Source organism: Podarcis tiliguerta, assembly GCF_965153285.1.
Source record: "Podarcis tiliguerta genome assembly, chromosome: 1".
Lineage (NCBI taxonomy): Eukaryota > Metazoa > Chordata > Lepidosauria > Squamata > Lacertidae > Podarcis > Podarcis tiliguerta.
In genome coordinates, this window is record NC_139534.1 from 79,631,755 (window position 1) to 79,652,827 (window position 21,073).

A 21,073-nucleotide genomic window follows, 5' to 3' on the forward strand; every position below is an offset into this window, starting at 1 on the left:
CAGGCAGGGAGCGATGGGAAGAGGAAAACAACAACAAAGTAGAACAATTACTCTGGATATTAAAACCATGAGGTCAGCTTGCACACAGTTCTAAGATGGAGATCACAGGCTGAGTAAGTCCCGCACAGGTACTACATCCATAAGGTTACATACTGAAGATTCTGGGATAAAGAATCAATGGCTGCTTTCACTCTTCTTGAGAAAATAAATCCCGACTTATAACCCCGATGTCTAGATGTAACATATTTGTGTAACATCTTGCCTGATGAAGTGTTCTGGCAAACTCAAAAGCTTGCCAAAATTTTGCAATCCTTTCAATTGATCTTAATAAAGGTAGTACACAACTGCGGACTTTGGAGTTTTTTCCAACTCTGGAGAGTTGGGAGGAGCTTCAGAAAAGATTTAGCAAGTGCACAGAGTGAGGGGAAGGAGAAAGTCCTGTTGCACAAGCAGATGTTGTTCCTCTTGCACAAGGAGTTACTTAGTGGTGTTTTGGAGACAATTTTCAAGGCTAATGCCGGTACCTTAATATGAAGAACACACACACTGTTATGAGAGTGTATAAAGCTGTGAACATGACTCTATAGGTCTTAATCTCTCACAAAAGATTAACCTTCTAATTGTTTAGAACAGATCTCACCTGTGATTAAGCTTGAGATAATTAAAGGAAGAATCAACATTTTTAGCATCCGCATCAGGATATCTCCTGGGAAGGCTATCAACATGATGACATCAGGATTAATAGGTGCTGCCATGCGAAGAAGTGCCCCACACAATGCGCCCATGATGACACCTGGATAAGAAAGGGAGGGCACAGAAGAAAGGATTTGAGTAATTGAGTTTCAATTCACCACATAATAGAATAATCCTGTCAAAACACAGTTTTGCACCAGAGCTAGCTGTGCCAATAATGGCCACTTACCGATCCTCCTTGGTGAGCGGTGGTTGCAGCCTTGCCTCACTTGCTGCCCAGACGCAACGGTCCATTTTGTGTGCAGCACGTCCCCCTCAGCCTCTGCAGAGGCTCACGGGTCCCCGTCAAGCCCACTGATTCAAATGAGCTAAGCCGCAGTGGCCTAAGGGGGCATGGCTTGGCGAGTGGACCTGAGGGAGGCAGGCTTCACTGAGGTCCGCTCACCAACAATAAATCCCGGCTAACCCTGAATGTTGTGGACTCTCACTATCCCTCTCCAATGGCCATTTTGGTTGAGGCTGATGTTTTGTAGTCCAAAACATCTGAGGGGCACACAACTTTGGCTAACCTTGCTTTCTCCTGCAGAAATCCGCAGTGAGGAGGATGGGGATAAAATTACAATCAGTTGACTGTCTTTTATTGGCTCTGGCTCCACTTACTATTGGTCTCCCTGCCTTCCATCCTAACAGTCCCAAGGAGTGACACCAGTCACTTCTGACCAGCTCAGAGAAATCACCTCCAGGTACTTGAGGATAAAGCAATCCTATATACAGCTGGAAAACTGAACACAGTGGAGCTTATTTCTGGGTGGACATATAGGATTGCACTGCGTGACTGGGTAGGTGTTCAACCTTCAGTGTCCTCCTAAAATTACCAATTCCATCTTCCTCCTAATAGCTATTTATATTATCCTGTCGAACCATAATGGCAAACATTCCAATGTGGCTAAACCATGGCCCCAGAGTTTTTTTTTTTTTTAAATAATATTTTATTTTCCACATTCAATAAACAAAAAAAAGAACAAATCGACAAACACATCAAAAGGAAAAAAGCAAAAGAAAAACAATACATACATTATACAAAAACAAAAAGAAAAATGAAAACGGTAAGAATAAAAGAGTTAAAAACAAATATTGTATCATTGTATTCTTCAGCATTAACTTAGGTCTGCGACTTCCCCATGCCTTCCCACTCTGTATTCTAGGTCTTATATTCTGGTAGTAAACTCTTTCCCTCTGGCGTATCTTTGGTTCAGATTAATATTATTGTCTTATTTATCCTTACATTTCCCTATGTCTTATTAAATATACTTTCTTTAACATTGTCATTTTTATAATAACATTCTTTTACATTCAATCTGATAACCTCAAACGTTCGTAATTTTATAATGCTTCTATAAATAGTCTTTAAATTTCCTCCAGTCTTCCTTCACCATCTCTTCTCCCTGGTCTCTGATTCTGCCGGTCATTTCTGCAAGTTCCATATAGTCGATGAGCTTCATTTGCCATTCTTCCAGCGTGGGTAGATCTTGCGTCTTCCAATATTGCGCGATGAGTATTCTTGCTGCTGTTGTAGCGTACATAAAAAAAGTTCTGTCCTTCACTTGAACCTGTTGGTTTACCATACCCAGGAGAAAGGCTTCTGGGGTCTTTCTAAATGTGTATTTAAATATTTTTTTCAATTCATTATAAATCATTTCCCAGAAAACCTTAATCCTTGGGCACGTCCACCAAAGGTGAAAAAAGGTACCTTCTGCTTCTTTACATTTCCAGCATTTGTTATCAGGCATATGATACATTTTTGCAAGCTTGACTGGTGTCATGTACCACCTATATATCATTTTCATTATGTTCTCTCTTAAGGCATTACATGCCGTAAACTTTATTCCAGTGGTCCACAACCTTTCCCAGTCAGCAAACATTATGTTATGGCCAACGTCTCGAGCCCATTTAATCATAGCCGATTTCACTTCCATGGCCCCAGAGTCTAGCAGTGACCAGAACATTGAGATGGAGAAAGAATTGTAGCTCAGTGGAAGATCATTGTCCCAAGTTCAATCCCTACCATTTCCAGGCAGGGCTGGGAATGGTGGAGAGCCACTGTCAGCCAGAGTAGATGGTAAAGGGACCCCTGACCATTAGGTCCAGTTGTGGCAGACTCTAGGGTTGTGGCGCTCATCTTGCTTTAATGGCTGAGGGAACCGGCGTACAGCTTCCGGGTCATGTGGCCAGCATGACTAAGCCACTTCTGGTGAACCAGAGCAGCGCACGGAAACACCGTTTACCTTCCCACCGGAGTGGTATCTACTTGCACTTTGACGTGCTTTCAAACTGCTACGTTGGCAGGAGCAGGGACACAGCAACATCCCGTCGCGGGGATTCGAACCACTGACCTTCTGATTGGCAAGTCCTAGGCTCTGTGGTTTAACCCACAGCACCACCCGCGTCCCCAAGTTGACAGTACTGAGTTATATAGATCAATTGTCGGACTTGGTATGAGGCAAGCTCCCTCGAATATTATTGGATTTTGTATAGAGAAGATGGTTAATTCTGAATGAAATGAGGAAAAAATGGGCTGTCATTGTGATATCAGACTCAGGTAGGTAGCCATGTTGGTCTGATGCAGTTGGAATTTTTTTTTTGTCCAGTAGCACCTTAGAGACCAACTAAGTTTGTTCTGGGTATGGAGCTTTCATGTGTATGCACCCACACAAAAGCTTATACCCAGAACAAACTTACTTGGTCTCTAAGGTGCTACTGGACAATTTTTAAATATTTTATTGTGATATCAGTAACTCATGTATGCATGAGGAGCACTGATCTCACATATACCGTCACAACTCCATCTGGCAGCACCCTTAGCTTCAATAAGGTAGCAAACTCATGCACCCTCAGACAATTCCTGAAAAACTGAATTTTGTGCCTGTGATTTCTATACCCCTCCTTCACAGGCTCAAAATGCAGCAGCCTCCGCAACAGGGCTATCCATCATTAGAGTGGTGTGTAGATTTCCCAGGGTGCAGCTTTAATCTAACCAAAAATAATTGTTGTGGGATCCTGCTGGGAAAGGCTCACAGATATCTCACAACTATCAATCTGAGCCAAGAGCTGATGTCAAAATAAATACACCATTTCAAAATCTTTCAGGACAGGAATATATTTAGTTCAGGCTATCTACACAGCCTTCTCTTCTAACAGCACAGCTGTCCATTCAAGCTGAAGTGAATAAAGGCAGGCTCTGTGAAGGCCATGCATTTGGCTGTTAGGCTCACTGTACTGTAACATTAAAAGAAAAAAGAAAAAACAATCTAGTAAGCCTGGGCATGAAGCCAGTGAACCACACTAAAATGTCAAACTGCTCCATATTTGGAAGCTGCGATACCCAGAAGGCAATTGAGAAAACTAGATCACTGTATCACTGGCCTAGTCCCTAGTGCACAGCAAAAGAGCGAGCTAAAAAGTATCAGCAGCCTGTAAGGGGAGGAAAGACCAGGGATAAATTTCTTTTCTTCCTCCTTTCTCCTGACAGGAGAGAGATCTCTCCCTCGCCTCCATCTTCAGCCCTGGTGAAATGAACTAAATTGAATTTCCTAGAGAACAGAAAAAGTATTTGAATTTTGATGCCCAGCATGGCCTGTTCCACTATAGGATTCCTCTGAAACAAGAACAGGGGTTTACATTTCTAATCTATGGGCCAAATTCAACTAAGTTGTTGGGCTAGCAAAAGCCAGCACCATGAGTCCCCCTGTGCCCACCCCAAATCTGCTTAGGAGGGTTAGGAGAATGCTTTGATCAACATGCAGAGGGAGGAGAGGGCAGATCACTCCATTGGGCAAGTAAAAATGCTTGTGTTGATCTCCTTAGTGCAATGCTGAATTCCACCCAGTATTTCCAGGGCTGCTCATCTAGGCTGTGATGTTAAGCTGGTGGCCTATGAAAGTGAGAAGGCAGCCAATCTCAAATCCTGTCATGGCCCTGGGACACTTAATCATCACCATCATTGGTCTTACTCTATGCCACTTTCCCACAAAATTGATCCCAATGAAGCTCACAAGATATCAGATTAACAAATATAACAATTTTTAAACAGAAATAATTAGAAAACAATGATTCAGGAACTAATAATAAGTAACTGTAATAAATAAATAAATAAATAAATCAGTCTTTGCATAAACAATACAAATAAACTACCCTACTTTAACAGCTTAAAACTGAACAGCAGGGAGAATAATACCTAACACAGTGATAAAATGGGGTGGGGGGAGATTGCCATTAAAAAAAAAAATCATTCCACAGAGGTCCAACATAATTAACTTTGAATGCATTAGATGGTAACCAAACCTCTTGCTTGTGGCAAGCTACCCTCCCAGCAATGATCTGCATCTCCTCTCCATCTCTTACTAACGGAGGTAAAGATTGACATCCTTCTTTCATACCCCATATGCACTCAGTTTCGATAGTGTTCATTCTCTCTCCACCAAACATCCCTTCCAGCCATGTCCATGAGGCACAGTGGCGTAGCGTGGGGGGTGCAGGGGGGCCGGCCGCACCGGGCGCAACATCTGGGGGGGGGCGCGCTCGCACTCGCAGCTCTCTGCCCCTACCTGGCTCACTCACTCTCTCTCACTGCAGTGCTGGCTGTGCGAATCCGATCCGAGCCGCCGGGTCGCCGCCCACTGTGGAGGGGAGGGTGCCAGGCGTGCGGTGCAGTGCGGTGCGGAGAGAGAGCGAGGGACTATCTGGGGGAAGGACAGTGCAGCGGGGGGGGGGGGGGGCAAATTACTTGCCTTGCCCCGGGTTAGGGGGCGCAAATTACTTGCCTTGCCCCGGGTGCTGACAACCCACGCTACGCCACTGATGAGGCACTTAGAAACCATGGTCTGATTTCAACTAAGTTGTTGAGCTAGCGACTCAACAGGTCCTGCTACCACAACAGCACTTTCAGTGGGGATCCTTCTTCAGAGTCTGGCCTTCTGGGCAAAAGCCTGCTAATGCCATCCTAGTTTTCTGCAGCAGGTAGCTTTGTAACCTCTGAATTTGTGTTTTTTTTAAATATATTTTAAAGAAAATCTACCAAACTGTGGCAGCAGTGCAAACATTCTCCTAGCCCTCTCACCCAGAATGCCTCAGTTCTGAAGAAGGACCTATTCTGTGTCCTTTCGCAAAGTGATGTGAGGCAGGAAGGAGAATATGGAATTGACAGTGGTGGAGGAGAGCCTTGTCTTGTGTTGCGGGTAATAATGTGGAAAGTAAGCATCCCAGGGAAACCCACCACTGGAGAAAATTGTCTTATTCTGCCTTATGACTGGAATAGTCCTGATTTTCTACCACAAAATGATGTTTATTCCCAAATAAATGCATCAGAAGTACAGTATACCTCATTTTATTTCATTAGTCGCAATGGTGCTAAGATTTATGTGAATTAAAAAACTGAAACTGCACACACTCAGAGTATTTCTTTCTTTCTTTTTTACCAGGCTTGCCAACTTTTTTTTTTTTTTTGCTCCCTCCCCCCAATTATTTTTGGCTCTAACGTAACTGCTTCTACATCTGCTACAAGCATGGACCAGAGGTGTAGGAGCAAAGGGGGGGGGGAATGCTAATGGTGTGCTTCACAACTGAAGTTATACACATAGCCATCTAAAGCTCCCACCCTGAAAGACCATAACATCCAGGGTCCAAAATTAACTAGCTGCGCCCAGGGGCAGAGGAAGGGGATGCGGTGGAGGCGGTCTGCCCCGGGTGTCACCACTGAGTGGGTGACAAAATGCCAGGTGGCACTCACCGTGGGGCCTGCAATGTGCCCAAGCCATGCATCTCCCCCAGGAGAGACACGGTGGCTTGGGCATGCGCAGGCTCCAACGCTGCTCAAACGGTCCACCCACTGCCTCCCCCTCAGCTGTAGGGCGGCTGAGTGGGAGGAGGCAGGCAGACTCCAGAGGCCCCGGCTCACCCCACCCCACAGGTAGCTGGCCATGCCCCTGGGAGCAGGATACATGTGCGGCCCCAGACGCTCAATAGCCTTGCTCCGCCGCTGGCTGCACCACTGTAATGATAACAGAAAGGGAGGTACAGTGGTACCTCTGGTTACAAACTTAATTCATTCCACAGGTCCATTCTTAACCTGAGGTACCACTTTAGCTAATGGGGCCTCCCGCTGCCACCACGCAATTTCTGTTCTCATCCTGGGGCAAAGTTCTTAACCCGAGGTACTACTTCCGGGTTAGCGGAGTCTGTAACCTGAAGTGTTTGTAACCTGAAGCGTATGTAACCCGAGGTACCACTGTATAGGATTATAAGAGGAAACAATCCAGCTGCAAAAAAGAATTACCTTCATGAACCAAAGAATTTTACTTACCAAATACAGTAAGTGAAAGGAGAAGATTTTTTCTGAGCGAAAGGCAGAGCCGCACACATATGTTCTTCTTCCGAGCCTCCACTGGACTCAGGTGGCCTTCATGCATTCGCACTTCTACCTGCTTTGGCATGTTGTTGGCACTAAATAAAAGAAGCAGGGGAAATTAAGACACTGTAAAGTTGGAGTATGCAAGACTTTATGTTGTCACAAAGGAGAAATGAACCAGTTTACTATCATGTTGTTCACCATGACTTCTTAGTGTTACAAAATTATTTGTAGGTTTCCTTCCTTGGAAGCTAAAATATTAAATTCAGGAGCTAAAATATTATTACTTATTATATGCCTAACACAACTATATTCTGCACAGAAATTTAAAACTAAGGTCTTCTCCATGTGTTTAAAATCTAAACAGGAGTGTTGAACCTCTGGCCCAGAAGATGTTCTTAGATTACAACTCTCATCATTGGCCATTCTGGCTGGAGGGACTTAGAGGACACTGATATCTGAGGACAGTGGCAGACACCACTTGCCACTGATCTAAAAAAATCAAATACAAGAAATTGGGGGGGAATTTCTTAAAATGAGAGAAATTGGAGGGGGGAAATGAACATGCCTATATAAACACGGACAGAAATCAGTTTGGAAAAGCAAATGGAAACATTAGGAGGGACTGAACAAATCGGATCTCCACAGCAAAGCATTTGGGACACAGCAAACAACCAGAGAAAATGTTCACTGAAGAAAAGAAAAAGGAACTACTGTTCAGAAAGCCAGAAAGAATCAGAAGAATGTATAGATAGTTGGGCGAGAGCAGTGCTTCTCTTCCGGAGTTCTCCCAGTTCCTAAGTCTTTCAATTCAGCCACTGCATTGAAGCTACCGTATTTTTCGCTCTATAGGACGCACTTTTTCCCCTTCAAAAATGAAGGAGAAATGTGTGTGCGTCCTATGGAGCGAAGACGCTATAGTCCCGCGACCCTCTCCCGGCTGGAGAGGTGACTCACGGCTATGGCATGAGCCTCTATAGCCGCGTGCCACCTCTCCAGCCGGGAGAGCGGGCGCGAGGCTAAAGCAGCCCCCCGCGACCCTCTCCCGGCTGGAGAGGTGACGCGCGCCTATAGCATGAGCCTCTATAGCCGCGCGTCACCTCTCCAGCAGGGAGAGCGCGCGCGGGGCTAAAGCAGCCCCCCGCGACCCTCTCCCGGCTGGAGAGGTGACGCGCGCCTATAGCATGTGCCTCTATAGGCGCGCGTCACCTCTCCAGCAGGGAGAGCGCGCGCGGGGCTAAAGCAGCCCCCCGCGACCCTCTCCCGGCTGGAGAGGTGACGCGCGCCTATAGCATGAGCCTCTATAGCCGCGCGTCACCTCTCCAGCAGGGAGAGCGCGCGCGGGGCTAAAGCAGCCCCCCGCGACCCTCTCCCGGCTGGAGAGGTGACGCGCGCCTATAGCATGTGCCTCTATAGGCGCGCGTCACCTCTCCAGCAGGGAGAGCGCGCGCGGGGCTAAAGCAGCCCCCCGCGACCCTCTCCCGGCTGGAGAGGTGACGCGTGCCTATAGCATGAGCCTCTATAGGCGCGCGTCACCTCTCCAGCAGGGAGAGCGCGCGCGGGGCTAAAGCGGGCTTTTGCGGGAGGTGGGGGAATTCCCCCACCTCCCAGGAAAGCCAAGAGAAGCCGTGCAGCCCTTTTAAAGTGCTCACGGCTTCTGCCGGTTTTGCGGGAGGTGGGGGAATTCCCCCACTTCCCAGGAAAGCCAGGAGAAGCCACGATCTCTTTAAAGGGGTTGCGTGGCTTCTGCGGGCTTTTGGGAGAGGTGAGGGAATCCCCCCACCTCCCAGTAAAGCCAGGAAAGCCCTGCGCAGCGTCTCCCGGCAAGGAGAGGCTGCACGGGGCTATGGATTCTTTAGCCCCACGCAGCCTCTCCCGGGAGGGAGAAGCTGCACGGGGCTAAATGGGAAGCCAAAACAGCCTTGGCTTCCTCCATAGCTGCGCGCAACCCCTCTGGCAAGGAGAGGCTGCACGGGGCTATGGATTCTTTAGCCCTGCGCAGCGTCTCCTGGCAAGGAGAGGTTGCGCTGGGCTAAAGAGGAAGCCAAAACACCGAGCGGGATCCATCCTGCTCTCTGCCTTGGCTTCCTCCATAGCCGAGCACAACCCCTCCGGCAAGGAGAGGCTGCACGGGGCTATGGATTCTTTAGCCCCACGCAGCCTCTCCCGGGAGGGAGAAGCTGCACGGGGCTAAATGGGAAGCCAAAACAGCCTTGGCTTCCTCCATAGCTGCGCGCAACCCCTCTGGCAAGGAGAGGCTGCACGGGGCTATGGATTCTTTAGCCCTGCGCAGCGTCTCCTGGCAAGGAGAGGTTGCGCTGGGCTAAAGAGGAAGCCAAAACACCGAGCGGGATCCATCCTGCTCTCTGCCTTGGCTTCCTCCATAGCCGAGCACAACCCCTCCGGCAAGGAGAGGCTGCACGGGGCTATGGATTCTTTAGCCCTGCGCAGCGTCTCCTGGCAAGGAGAGGTTGCGCTGGGCTAAAGAGGAAGCCAAAACACCGAGCGGGATCCATCCTGCTCTCTGCCTTGGCTTCCTCCATAGCCGCGCACAACCCCTCTGGCAAGGAGAGGCTGCACGGGGCTATGGATTCTTTAGCCCTGCGCAGCGTCTCCTGGCAAGGAGAGGTTGCGCTGGGCTAAAGAGGAAGCCAAAACACCGAGCGGGATCCATCCTGCTCTCTGCCTTGGCTTCCTCCATAGCCGAGCACAACCCCTCCGGCAAGGAGAGGCTGCACGGGGCTATGGATTCTTTAGCCCTGCGCAGCGACTCCTGGCAAGGAGAGGTTGCGCTGGGCTAAAGAGGAAGCCAAAACACCGAGCGGGATCCATCCTGCTCTCTGCCTTGGCTTCCTCCATAGCCGCACACAACCCCTCCGGCAGGGAGAGGTTGTGCGCAGCCTGTACGCTGCTCTTTGGTGCTGGGGGGGGGGAATATTTTTTTTCTTGATTTCCCCCCCTAAAAACTGGGTGCGCCCTATGGTCCGGTGCGCCCTATGGTGCGAAAAATACGGTAAATACTTCCTGCCTGAGTGATGTGGAGCCAGCTTGGCATAATTCAAAGTAGCTCTTTAACCACGTTCTTCAGAATCTGAGGTATAGCCTTATCTTTACTTTTTTCTTTTTATGGTGCCATCTGCCTCATCACAGCTGCCAGCCCCAAACGTTAACTTTTTAATGAGATTGAAATATGTACTTTAATGAGACCAAAAACTTTTAATGAGCCTCAAAATCAAGCATAAGGCTTGCGCTCCCAACAATTCTACTTTATGTGATAACTTAAGTATTTCACGAGTTGTTTACAGCTCAGGCTCAACTTATTATAGATTGCATCTCTGTGTCTCTGTCGGCCAACACATCTGAACATTGCTACGTCAGAGCTGCTTCACATTAACTGAGGTTCAACAGAAAACGTGTTGCCTAAATACCAATACCCAAGAATGAACATGGATGGGAAAGAGACTGCTTCATACTACCCACAAAGACAAGGATTGTGGTTCACAATTTAGCGGAACCACCTGCGACATCGGGGCCCAGTACGGGCCACATGATCTCCTGCAATGATTTTGCAAAGTTTTTTGCAGATAAAATCGCTCAGATTCGGGAAGAAGTAGACTCCACCGTGGGAGCAGGGCCAGGGCGGGAGAGTGCTAGAGTCCTGTCTAGTCAAGTTGCGTGGGATCAATTCCAACCTGTTACCTCTGAGGATGTGGACAGGCTGCTTGGACGAATGAAGCCAATCATCTGTCTCCTGGATCCTTGCCCATCCTGGTGGGCAGGTGTGGAGGATTCCCTGGTCCTGAATGGGGTAACTGTGCCCTTGAAGGACCAGGTGCGCAGCCTGGGAGTCATTTTGGACTCACAGCTGTCCATGGAGGCACAAGTCAAATCTGTATCCAGGGCAGCTGTTTACCAGCTCCATCTGGTACGTAGGCTGAGACCCTATCTGCCTGCAGACTGTCTCGCCAGAGTGGTGCATGCTCTGGTTATCTCCCGCTTGGACTACTGCAATGCACTCTACGTGGGGCTACCTTTGAAGGTGACCCGGAAACTCCAACTAATCCAGAATGCGGCAGCTAGACTGGTGACTGGGAGCGGCCACCGAGACCATATAACACCGGTCCTGAAAGACCTACATAGGCTCCCAGTACGTTTCCGAGCACAATTCAAAGTGTTGGTGCTGACCTTTAAAGCCCTAAACAGCCTCGGTCCAGTATATCTGAAGGAGCGTGTCCACCTCCATCATTCTGCCCGGACACTGAGGTCCAGCTCTGAGGGCCTTCTGGCAGTTCCCTCACTGCGAGAGGCCAAGTTACAGGGATCCAGGCAGAGGGCCTTCTCGGTAGTGGCGCCCGCCCTGTGGAACGCCCTCCCATCAGATGTCAAAGCGATAAACAACTACCTGACATTCAGGGAAGTTTTTAATATGTGACATTTTAGTGTATTTTTCATCTTTGTTGGAAGCCACCCAGAGCGGCTGGGGAAACCCAGCCAGATGGGCGGGGTACAAATAATAAATTATTATTATTATTATTATTATTATTATTATTATTATTATTATTCCTGACTTTTCCAGCATTCAGCTTCCAGATCTAGAACAATGAAAGAGAGAGAACTTTTCTCTAGCCACCTTCTCCACACCATACATAAGAAAACAAAACACCCTGAATAAAAGAAATGTCTGCATAAAAGGAAGGAGATGAAGCATAAGGGGACATCAAAGACAAATCAGTTTTTGCTTGTATATTCATGTTAAGGTTGTTCTTTTCCATTGTGCAACTCATGAGATAAGAATCACCAGGATTTGAGCAGGATGATGATGACTGTCTGCCCTCCATGAAATGGCTTCGAAGTGAAGAAAAACATGCTTTCACACAAAAAGTTTGCATTTGGAAAATGTGAAGACTATCTTGTGACTTTATTTCTATGATGTTTAACTCCCTAAAGCCTAGCAACTTGACCCTTTCTGCAGAAATTTATTGAGAATCAGAAAATCCATATTCAGATCTCTGTTCTAATTCAAGGGGCACTGAATCACTTCTCCATGAGTGTCCAGCAACGTGGCTTGGGAAGTTTATCATCATGGAAATAAAGTCACACAGTACACTCTTTACAATTTCCAAATGCATATGTGACAACATTTAGCCTAAGCAAGCTGCCCCCCCCCCCACACAATATGCCTTGTAAAATGTGGATTCATTTCTGTCAGCACCATCTTCATTTTGTATGTACTGTTGAACAATTCACACATCATTGTTTTCCTGGACATTTGTCTTGTTTTAATGAGCCTGCATTTTGAAAGAGGATTTTTGATTTTAGAACCATGGTATCAAAATTCTTTCGTTCAGAATCTTGTATTAGTTGTAACTGCAAATGTCCAACTCTCCAAAGAAACTGTATTAGGTCAATGAATTGCAGAAAAGATACAGAAACACTGTGGCTGCTTTTCTGGGGATTTCAGCCCACGGGGCTAAGGTAAGTAAGTAAGCACAATATACATTTGGGGGAGGTGTGGAAACTCAGGGTAGAATAGCAGCACTGAAGTGTTCATAATTAAAACAATATTTGGTTTAATAACTTTGTCAGGGGCAATAAATTCTGGCATCCTTTTCTTTCAAAGAAGACTTTTTCTTCATAACCTTTCTAGATGGTTGCTTCTCAGGGACACCAATTGGTTGCTAAACGGTTGTCTATATTTACCCAGAATCTGGTGAAGCATTGAGCTCTAGTTCAGCTGCAACAGGCAAGTTTATGAACATTTTGGACATTTTTGTTACATGCGGCGGATGGCAGGTCAGTGGCTGGCTGCTAAAAGGCAATTCTCACCACTGAGGCTACCTGGGCCTCCAGTGACAGAGAAGAATCCAAAACCACTACCAAACTGCATATCTGCTCCTTCAGGGCAATTGCAACCGTGTTCAGGGCACACAACTGACCAACTTCTTGAACATGGGACCCCCTCACCCACCCATCTTACCAGGAGTCAAGCCCTGCCAATTTCCCTTCATCCATCCCAACATTGCACCCTGCCTCTCCTGATGCAGAAGTTGTGATGAAATAGAGGGACACCTTGCTTCAAACTCCTGGTGACAATTCTCAGCACCTTCATGCAGATACTAAACAGAATTGAGGGTAGTAACTGCATGGGGCCCAAAAAGTACTCCCCAAGTGCTACTCTCTGGACTTGGTCCCTTAGATAGGAACAGAACTACTGTAACACAAGGGCCACAATTTCCATTCCATGGAGCCAGGAGGATATCATAGTCAATGGTAACAGAAGCCACAGAGAAGAAACAAAATCAAGGTTGTGCTCCACTATATTGATTTTAATATAAACCAACATGGAAGGAAATAAAGATAAAAATCGTAACTTCTATGAGTGTACTCATTGCTATTGCTACTCATTGCTATTGCCAACAAAAAAGAAGAAATGGCCATCATCCCATCTTAATACTGATGGGAAAAACATACATTGGAGACGAGGGTTGCAATCTGCAAAGCAAATGAACTCTAAGCCTGTTCCTTCTTCATTTCACTACATCTCCTATGCCAGATATGTTTATATCGTAGTTGGAAGAAACTTGTCTGCTGTAAATTGCCTCCAGTGAAATAGTAAGGTTTCACAAGGAAACTGATACACTTTGGGTAAAATAGTGGACTTTGAGCATATGCCTTGGAGAAGATGAATAAACTAATGCGAGAAGGTTTTTCATCCCTAAGACTGACCATCATGGACACATGAGTTAAAACTATTTGTGCAACGTGAAAAGCACCATTGTTTATCTATCCTTTTATTATCAGTATCAAAAACAATGCAGCTATTTTAAACAATTTTGGAACGAGAATGTGCTCCAATGTGGAATATGCTGATCAAGTTCAAGTCTTGATTAGGTTCTTCCACAACCACCTCAAACAAAATCTACCGTATTTTTTGCTCTATAAGACTCACTTTTTCTCTCCTAAAAGGTAAGGGGAAATGTGTGTGTGTCTTATGGAGTGAATGCAGGCTGCGCAGCTGTCCCAGAAGCCAGAACAGCAAGAGGGATTGCTGCTTTCACTGCGTAGCGATCCCTCTTGCTGTTCTGGCTTCTGAGATTCAGAATTTTTTTTTTCTTGTTTTCCTCTTCCAAAAACTAGGTGCGTCTTGTCGTCTGGTGCGTCTTATAGAGCGAAAAATACGGTATATTAAAACCCCACTGAAAAAATGCAGAACTTGGTGAGGTCCACTGCACACACGGTCATTGAGTATGTGAGCTGTAGCACCAGATGGCTCAAGTATTGAAGTTCTGCCTTCGCCTACCAAGAAAAAGACAAATACAGTACTGTATTTGCCCAAATGACCTTGACTTCTAGCACTCCAGCATTCTGGTGAATCTTAGATCCATGTGTGAACAGTTCAGATCCATTAATAAGGACAGCAAAACATAAGAGGAAGGCATCCTTTCCAGGGGTAGCCATTCCTAGCAGTGACTTGGAATAAATATGAACTATGAAGTAACGACTGCTCGAGATTCTTCTCATACATCTGCATTTTATTACATGGGATTTAAGCATGTTTCCACTGTTCTTTCCTTGGCTGCTGTTGTCTGTGCTTCTCATAGATGCTGCCAGGAGATTCTTAGCTGCAGAATAGAAACCTATCCAAATGCTCCCCCCTCTGCTAGCTGAACTAAAGCCAAGATAAATACTGAGATTATTTGTTTGGCCCGTTCGCTTACTCCGTGAGAGCTTCTGTGTTTCAAATGACATATATGTCTAGTGAAACATGCATAGGTTAAACTACTGGACTTTAGAGGGATCTGCACACAAGGTATATATTACTGACTTTCTATCTAATGATTGATTGATTGATTGGATAGAGATCTTATTATACATAGATATATAGCAAGTGCTTGTTCAAATGGTGAGTGGGGAGAGAGCCAGGACCTATGAATTCAGGGTGGGTATCAATACTTGCTGGGTACCCAACACTGGGAAATTGCTATGGCCCCAGTGCTCCAGCAGGACCTACTGCTGCCACTTGCCCTGAGCCCCACATTAAAAAAAGAAAATTGCTTGATGCTCTTTGCCAGGCATAGGCAAACTCAGCCCTCCAGATGTTTTGGGACTACAACTCCCATCATCCCTCACCACTGGTCCTGTTAGCAAGGGATGATGGGAGTTGTAGTTCCAAAACATCTGGAGGGCCGAGTTTGCCTATGCCTGCTCTTTGCAGTGCTGGATGGTTGGATTTCACTGACATACTAATTTCCTACAATCTCCCTGATGCAGTATCACTCTGGAGCATTGTGGGAAGTTAAAATGCAGAAAGACTCAGGCACTTGATCCTGCTTCAAGTACTGACCAGAGTGCTGCAGCCACCAAGCAGGCCTGATAGGGCAGACCAACTGAGGAGAATCTAGATGCCACTTTGCCTACAGCCTTCTCATCCCTGGAGCTATCCCTGTATGAAATGCTAGGCTGTGTGGTCCAGACCTGGCAGAGAAGATAAAATGATGGCCAGCCTACCAGCATGGTTGTTGTGGTGCTGAATTGCTAGTCAGGATGATTGTGAATCCAAGGAAATCTAGATTGCCTTTGCAGTTATGCAATCAAGCAGTTATTGAACATTATCCCTTTCATATACATTACAGTGGTGCCTCTCAAGACGAAATTAATTCGTTCTGCGAGTCTCTTCGTCTAGCGGTTATTTCGTCTTGCGAAGCAACCCTATTAGCGGCTTAGCGGATTAGCGCTATTAGCGGTTTAGCGGTTTTTAGCGGCTATTAAAGGCTTAAGGGATTAGCGGATTAGCTGCTAAAAGGCTATTAGCGGTTTAGTGGCTTAGAAAAAGGGGGTGGGGAGCGAAAAAAAATCTCAAGACTCGCAAGACATTTTCGTCTTGCGAAGCAAGCCCATAGGGAAATTCGTCCTGCGAAGCGCATCGAAAAACGGAAAACCCTTTCGTCTAGCGGGTTTTCCGTCTTGCGAGGCATTCGTCTTGCAGGGCACCACTGTACTTCCAGTTGTGTATATTAGACTAACGTTATAAACCTGTGGCCTGATTTTGGCTCCTAAGTCCCTCATAGCATCACTGGCAATATTTGTTTACCAAGGTTAATTTGAATGGATTGGCACTGATACAATTTCTAATTTGGGGTTCTCTGACTTACAATAGTCTACTAGTCTGATCCTTGATAGCAATCTTGAACATCTGTGCAATAGTTGCGCTTTTCACATGGAATACAATGTTGCATTTTTACACATTGGTGCCATTTCAGTGAAATCACTGCTTCAGGTTTCATAAGGACAAACACAGGCCCCCTTTGTGCATCATTTGCATGAAGAGGGGCAAAGCATGTTGTCAGGGACTTCCAGAATACGTCTCCACCCCCACCATGATGGCATCCATTTCTTCCTAGACCCATCACTGTCCCATGAGTTAGCATGCACATTTGAGGGTTCCTCGAGAAAACCTGTTCATTGAGCATTTGTCCTGATTTGCTTGCACAAATCTTATGTGGTAGTTAGACTCTGTCCAGTCTTTATTTAGCAGCTTCTTATTGGTTTACACAGCAGTTATACAATGACCATTCATCCTGATTTGCTTGTGGGGTGCTTATACACCTTACCATTAAACATTCATTCACCCACACTTTTCAGTGGATCTCCTTGTTATGGTCTTAGCTGCCATGTGTGCACCTTAAAAACAACAACTGTGTGCTAGGGTGACTGGTTGCTTTAATCCACTTTAACTGGGCAAACCTAAATTTCTGGTTTGTGCTTGAATTTCTCCTAACAATTCAGAAGCACTCTAAGTCATGTGTGTGTTGAACTTTCAGGCCCACCCACTCCCATGTTTCAAGTTTGTGCTGGGCCTAGAGAAACTGTGCAAAAGACCAAACAGGCCAACCAATCAGGCAGATTACAGTTTCAGGGAGGGACAAAGAGTAACAGAATATAACTTTGTCCTACCTGCCCTAGTAGACCAGACTGTCAGCAGTATCTTCCTGCTTCATTGTAAGGGTTCCTAACTAGGCTAGAAGCAGAGAACTCAGGACAAATCAATTGGCCACAGGTGAGGCTGCATTCCAAGGCAGCTGCGGATAAGGAAAATTGATTCCTAGTGGAACTGACCGTGCACTTATCTCAGTTCAGTATTATAATTAAGGCACAGAGGTGAGGTGAGCTCAAGAGGCAACTGCAGCAATCCCTAGGGAAGTGGTTGCTTGACCCATATTACCTAACTTGGGCTTTGAGTGAAGCATCTTAGCAGTGCAGTCCTCCACATGTTTACTCAGAACTAAGTCCCACTAAGTTCAGTGGTGCTTTCTCCCAGGGAAGTGGGCATAGCAGCCTTCACCAACCTGGTTACTTCCAAATGTTTTTGGACTACAGCTCCCATCAGCCCTGGCCCGGAGTTCTAGTCCAAAACATCTGAAAGGAACCAGGTTGGTGAAGGCTGGGGTCCAAGACTGCTGCCTTAGGGCCAGATTTAATCAAACTGTTGTACTAGCGCTAGTGAGAGCTACTGCAATGAGCCTCGCTAGTGCAACTGTACCTTTCTTCCTCTTTCCCCCCTGTGCACCCCCACCCCAAATTGGCTTGGGATGCGAGTGTGTCCAGGAGAACCCCCAGAACAGTATACCAGAGGAGGTGAAAGGAGATTATCCCGTCTAGTAAGGAGAAATGCTTGCACTAATGGAATGATTGTAATAGTACAATACTGAGTTCCATACTTAAGCACACTTATCCTGTCTGATCCTACAGCTCCATGTCATTAACACATCTTATTTCCTAAATTATTCTCTCTCTCTCTCTCTCTCTCTCTCTCGCCTGCCTTCACACTTAATACCTTCCCCTCAAAAAACCCCCCAACAACTCTAATTGGGGTTGTTATCATCACTGTGATTTCTTACCAGGCAGCATCTCCCTTACAGAGTCATTAGGCGTAGCCTGCTTTCATTAGTTAGAAGGAGCAATCCCATTAAGAGCCATTTGGATACTAGACGATGAAAGCAAAACAACCCCCACCCTAAATCCCTTCATTTTTGAGGATGTGCTACCTTTCTGTGAGATGTTAAAAGGATTACAGAAATCAAGTGTAGCATAATAGAATCTCTTGTGACAAATTATTTTAGGTCCTAAAGCTTAGTATGTACGGCTTTATCCTTTTTGACAGCTGTTTCTTGGAGCAAGTATATATGATCACAGTGCAGCATGATTTGATGAGTGCATGCCATCTGGTGGAACCGAAAAGGCTTTTTGCAGAGGGAAGCTTTGAAAAACCGATCCAATTCTTCTCATCTAGAGTAAAGCATTTTTCCTGGTTCCTTCCGTAGTTTAACAGCAACCTTCTTTTTCAGGGTTCCTCTTTACCCCTCCTTCCCTGCCCCCACTCTCAACCCAATAGAATCCTACCCTTCACACACTGATAACTGAATGCACTGCTATAAAAAAGATTGAAAGGGAGCCTCAAGGCCCCCTGGTGTGTATGTGAAATGAACCGAGCGGCAAACTAAATAGGTTACCCAGGTGTGCTATTTTTATACTCAGCCTTCCTCAGATGTGTCTGAAATCAGAAAAATATATATACCGTATATACACTGAACATCAACAACAAGTACCGTATATATTTGTCACGTTGTCACTTGGTGGCAATACAAAAGTGATAGTACCCACTCTCTGAAATGCCTTCTCTCAGGTAATTGATGAGCTGGAGACAGTAATGGTCTTTAAACGCCTTTTGAAGACCAATGAGTGGGATTCAACTAATGAGTGCTTGTCAACAGAAGCCCTGGACAAGGAAGTCTCACGTTCCCATTCTCTGGCCCATTGGACATATAAGGTAACAACCTGGGAGCTTCCAGCTGTTATTTCAACAATGGATGGCTGGGGATATGTTTTTGCCGACTTTTACAGAATCTTGATCAGGACTGGAATATGGCTAGAGGCATTTCTGGGGACATTAATTGTCCCCTATCTCTAGTTGCTGCCAACACTTTTGTCCCAATGGGGGATTCTTTCAATATAACCAAAGAGAAATGAACACAGAAGAGTTCAAGGCCCTGTTCCAGTCAACATTCATTTGTTCTCCCTGATTCCCACGCCCAGCCAAGTATGTTTAAAAATTTAGAAGTCTTGTGTTTACACTGAACAGCGCTTAACAGTGTTGTTGTAGATTGGAGAGTAAATTCTTTGCCCCGATTTTTAGCTGGAATTATCCTCAGTCATCTCAAAAATGACAAATTGCATAATATTCTCAACTTCAGAAATGTTCTCTGTGACTGCGTGTTTTCTCTTGCAGATTCTAAAGTGCATTATATAAACATAATCTAGGATGAAATGGAGAGTCACAAGGCAGAACTTAAAGGCAATGGCTAAAAGGCAGCATAGCGTGATTAAAGAACTCATGTGTTTACACAGTAGGCTTTAATTCCAATGCTGATTTTTCACAGGAACCCATCTACAATTATTATTATTATTTATTTGATTTATTACCCATCCTTCACCATAAGGCATTGCTCATGGACTTCTGCCTCACCTTGCCTTTGGATCATGAACAGGATATCTCCCGACCTCCTGGACTTGAGAACTTGGAACACATAACATCTCTCCCTTTTCAACATTCCACCTCAGTTTATTGTCTCACATTTAGTCCGTCACTATCTCCAAGCACCTCAGCTGTAATGTATTTCAATGTATTTCTCTTTCCTCTTAGTTTTAATGTATCTATGTGGAGTTTGTTATCTGTTTGTTTGTTTGGTTGGTTGGTTGTAAGTCACTTTAGGTTGCCGTGGGCAAGATAAAGCGACTAACAAATTTAATAATAAATAAATAACTATTGCCTCTCCTGACTCGGGTGGAGTAGAGCAGGAGAGCTGGGTGTCATCTGTGCATTGATGACAGCTCCTTTGGTGCTCAGCAGTGCACCCTCTGAATAACTACTCTCTGGAAAGTATTATTAAGGTAGATACGGAACAACGGAAGTACAGTGCCCCTGACCCTCACCTCCCTGTCACATTCCACAAGTGTTGAGTGGTATTGAAAGCCACTCAAGGAGAAAGTGAATGGTACTGGAGACCACTCATTCAAGGAGAGTGAGCAAGGTTGCAGAGCCCACATCTCTTGCCTAAGAAATGATCTCTCCCCCAACAAATGTCATTTACCAAGGTGACCAAGGTGGTTTCAGTGCCAAACTGGCCCCAGAGCCAGACTGGAATTTCTTTCAAGCATTCTTGAAGCTGAACCACCACCCCTTGAATGACTTGAAATTGTATTCAATGCTCCCCTTCCATTCAGAAGTAATCATTTAATCCATCAGAACAGAGACTTTCATGAATAGAAAGGAGAGGGGAGCCCTTTTTGCTGATTCCCTGTCCCCCTTACAGTCTGCTCCCAAGGCTTGGAGTGTGAGAGATGACATGGAAGGCTGACATTTTGGACCAGCTGTAAGGGAAGCCACACAAAGAGTATGGGGCAGTAATCTAGTCTTGAAGTTACCATTGTTAGGAAGATCTCTCCTGGATGAGGCCAAAAGTCCATCTTCTTCTTGGAGCCAGGATGGAGTTTCTCATTTAAGGTAGACACAAGGTGTGTCATCCCAGTTCTCCTTTTAAGAGTTAGGAGCCCACACCTTTTGGGTTGAATTAAGGCTCCTGCAGAGATATTTATCTCATTGTAGATCACTTTAAGTTGTGACCATTTGTTAGCCCCATAACAGTCTTGGGGTCTTCATCCCAGAGCATGAGTAATGTGCTCTAAAACGTCTCATCATCATCATGATTTTGAAAGAGCATTTAGAAAGCCCTTTTGCTATCTATTTATTTTGTAACACTATTTTAAAATTGCAAGCAAAAGTCTGAAATCATCATTATGAGCTGCAATTTTAAAAGGTTTTATTAAAAGGGGGTTTGCACATGTTTTAAATAATAATTTGCTTATCATTAGTACTTAACAAAAGGTGCATTCTTTTCAAAGTCAGCCATGTGTCAGATG

At 45.5% G+C, this 21,073-nt stretch overlaps 1 protein-coding gene across 3 annotated transcripts in view; it reads right to left on the minus strand.

The window, feature by feature from the left end:
• Window positions 1-21,073, minus strand: part of SLC1A2 (solute carrier family 1 member 2) — an 87,560-nt gene that overhangs the window by 25,231 nt on the left and 41,256 nt on the right. For all 3 annotated transcript variants that reach the window (XM_083433917.1, XM_083433916.1, XM_083433918.1), the window contains exons 3-4: window positions 7,052-7,191; window positions 641-793 (exon numbers count right to left, since the gene is read on the minus strand). In XM_083433917.1, coding sequence (XP_083290043.1) covers window positions 641-793; window positions 7,052-7,191 — 293 coding nt within the window. The remainder of the gene's footprint in view (window positions 1-640; window positions 794-7,051; window positions 7,192-21,073) is intronic.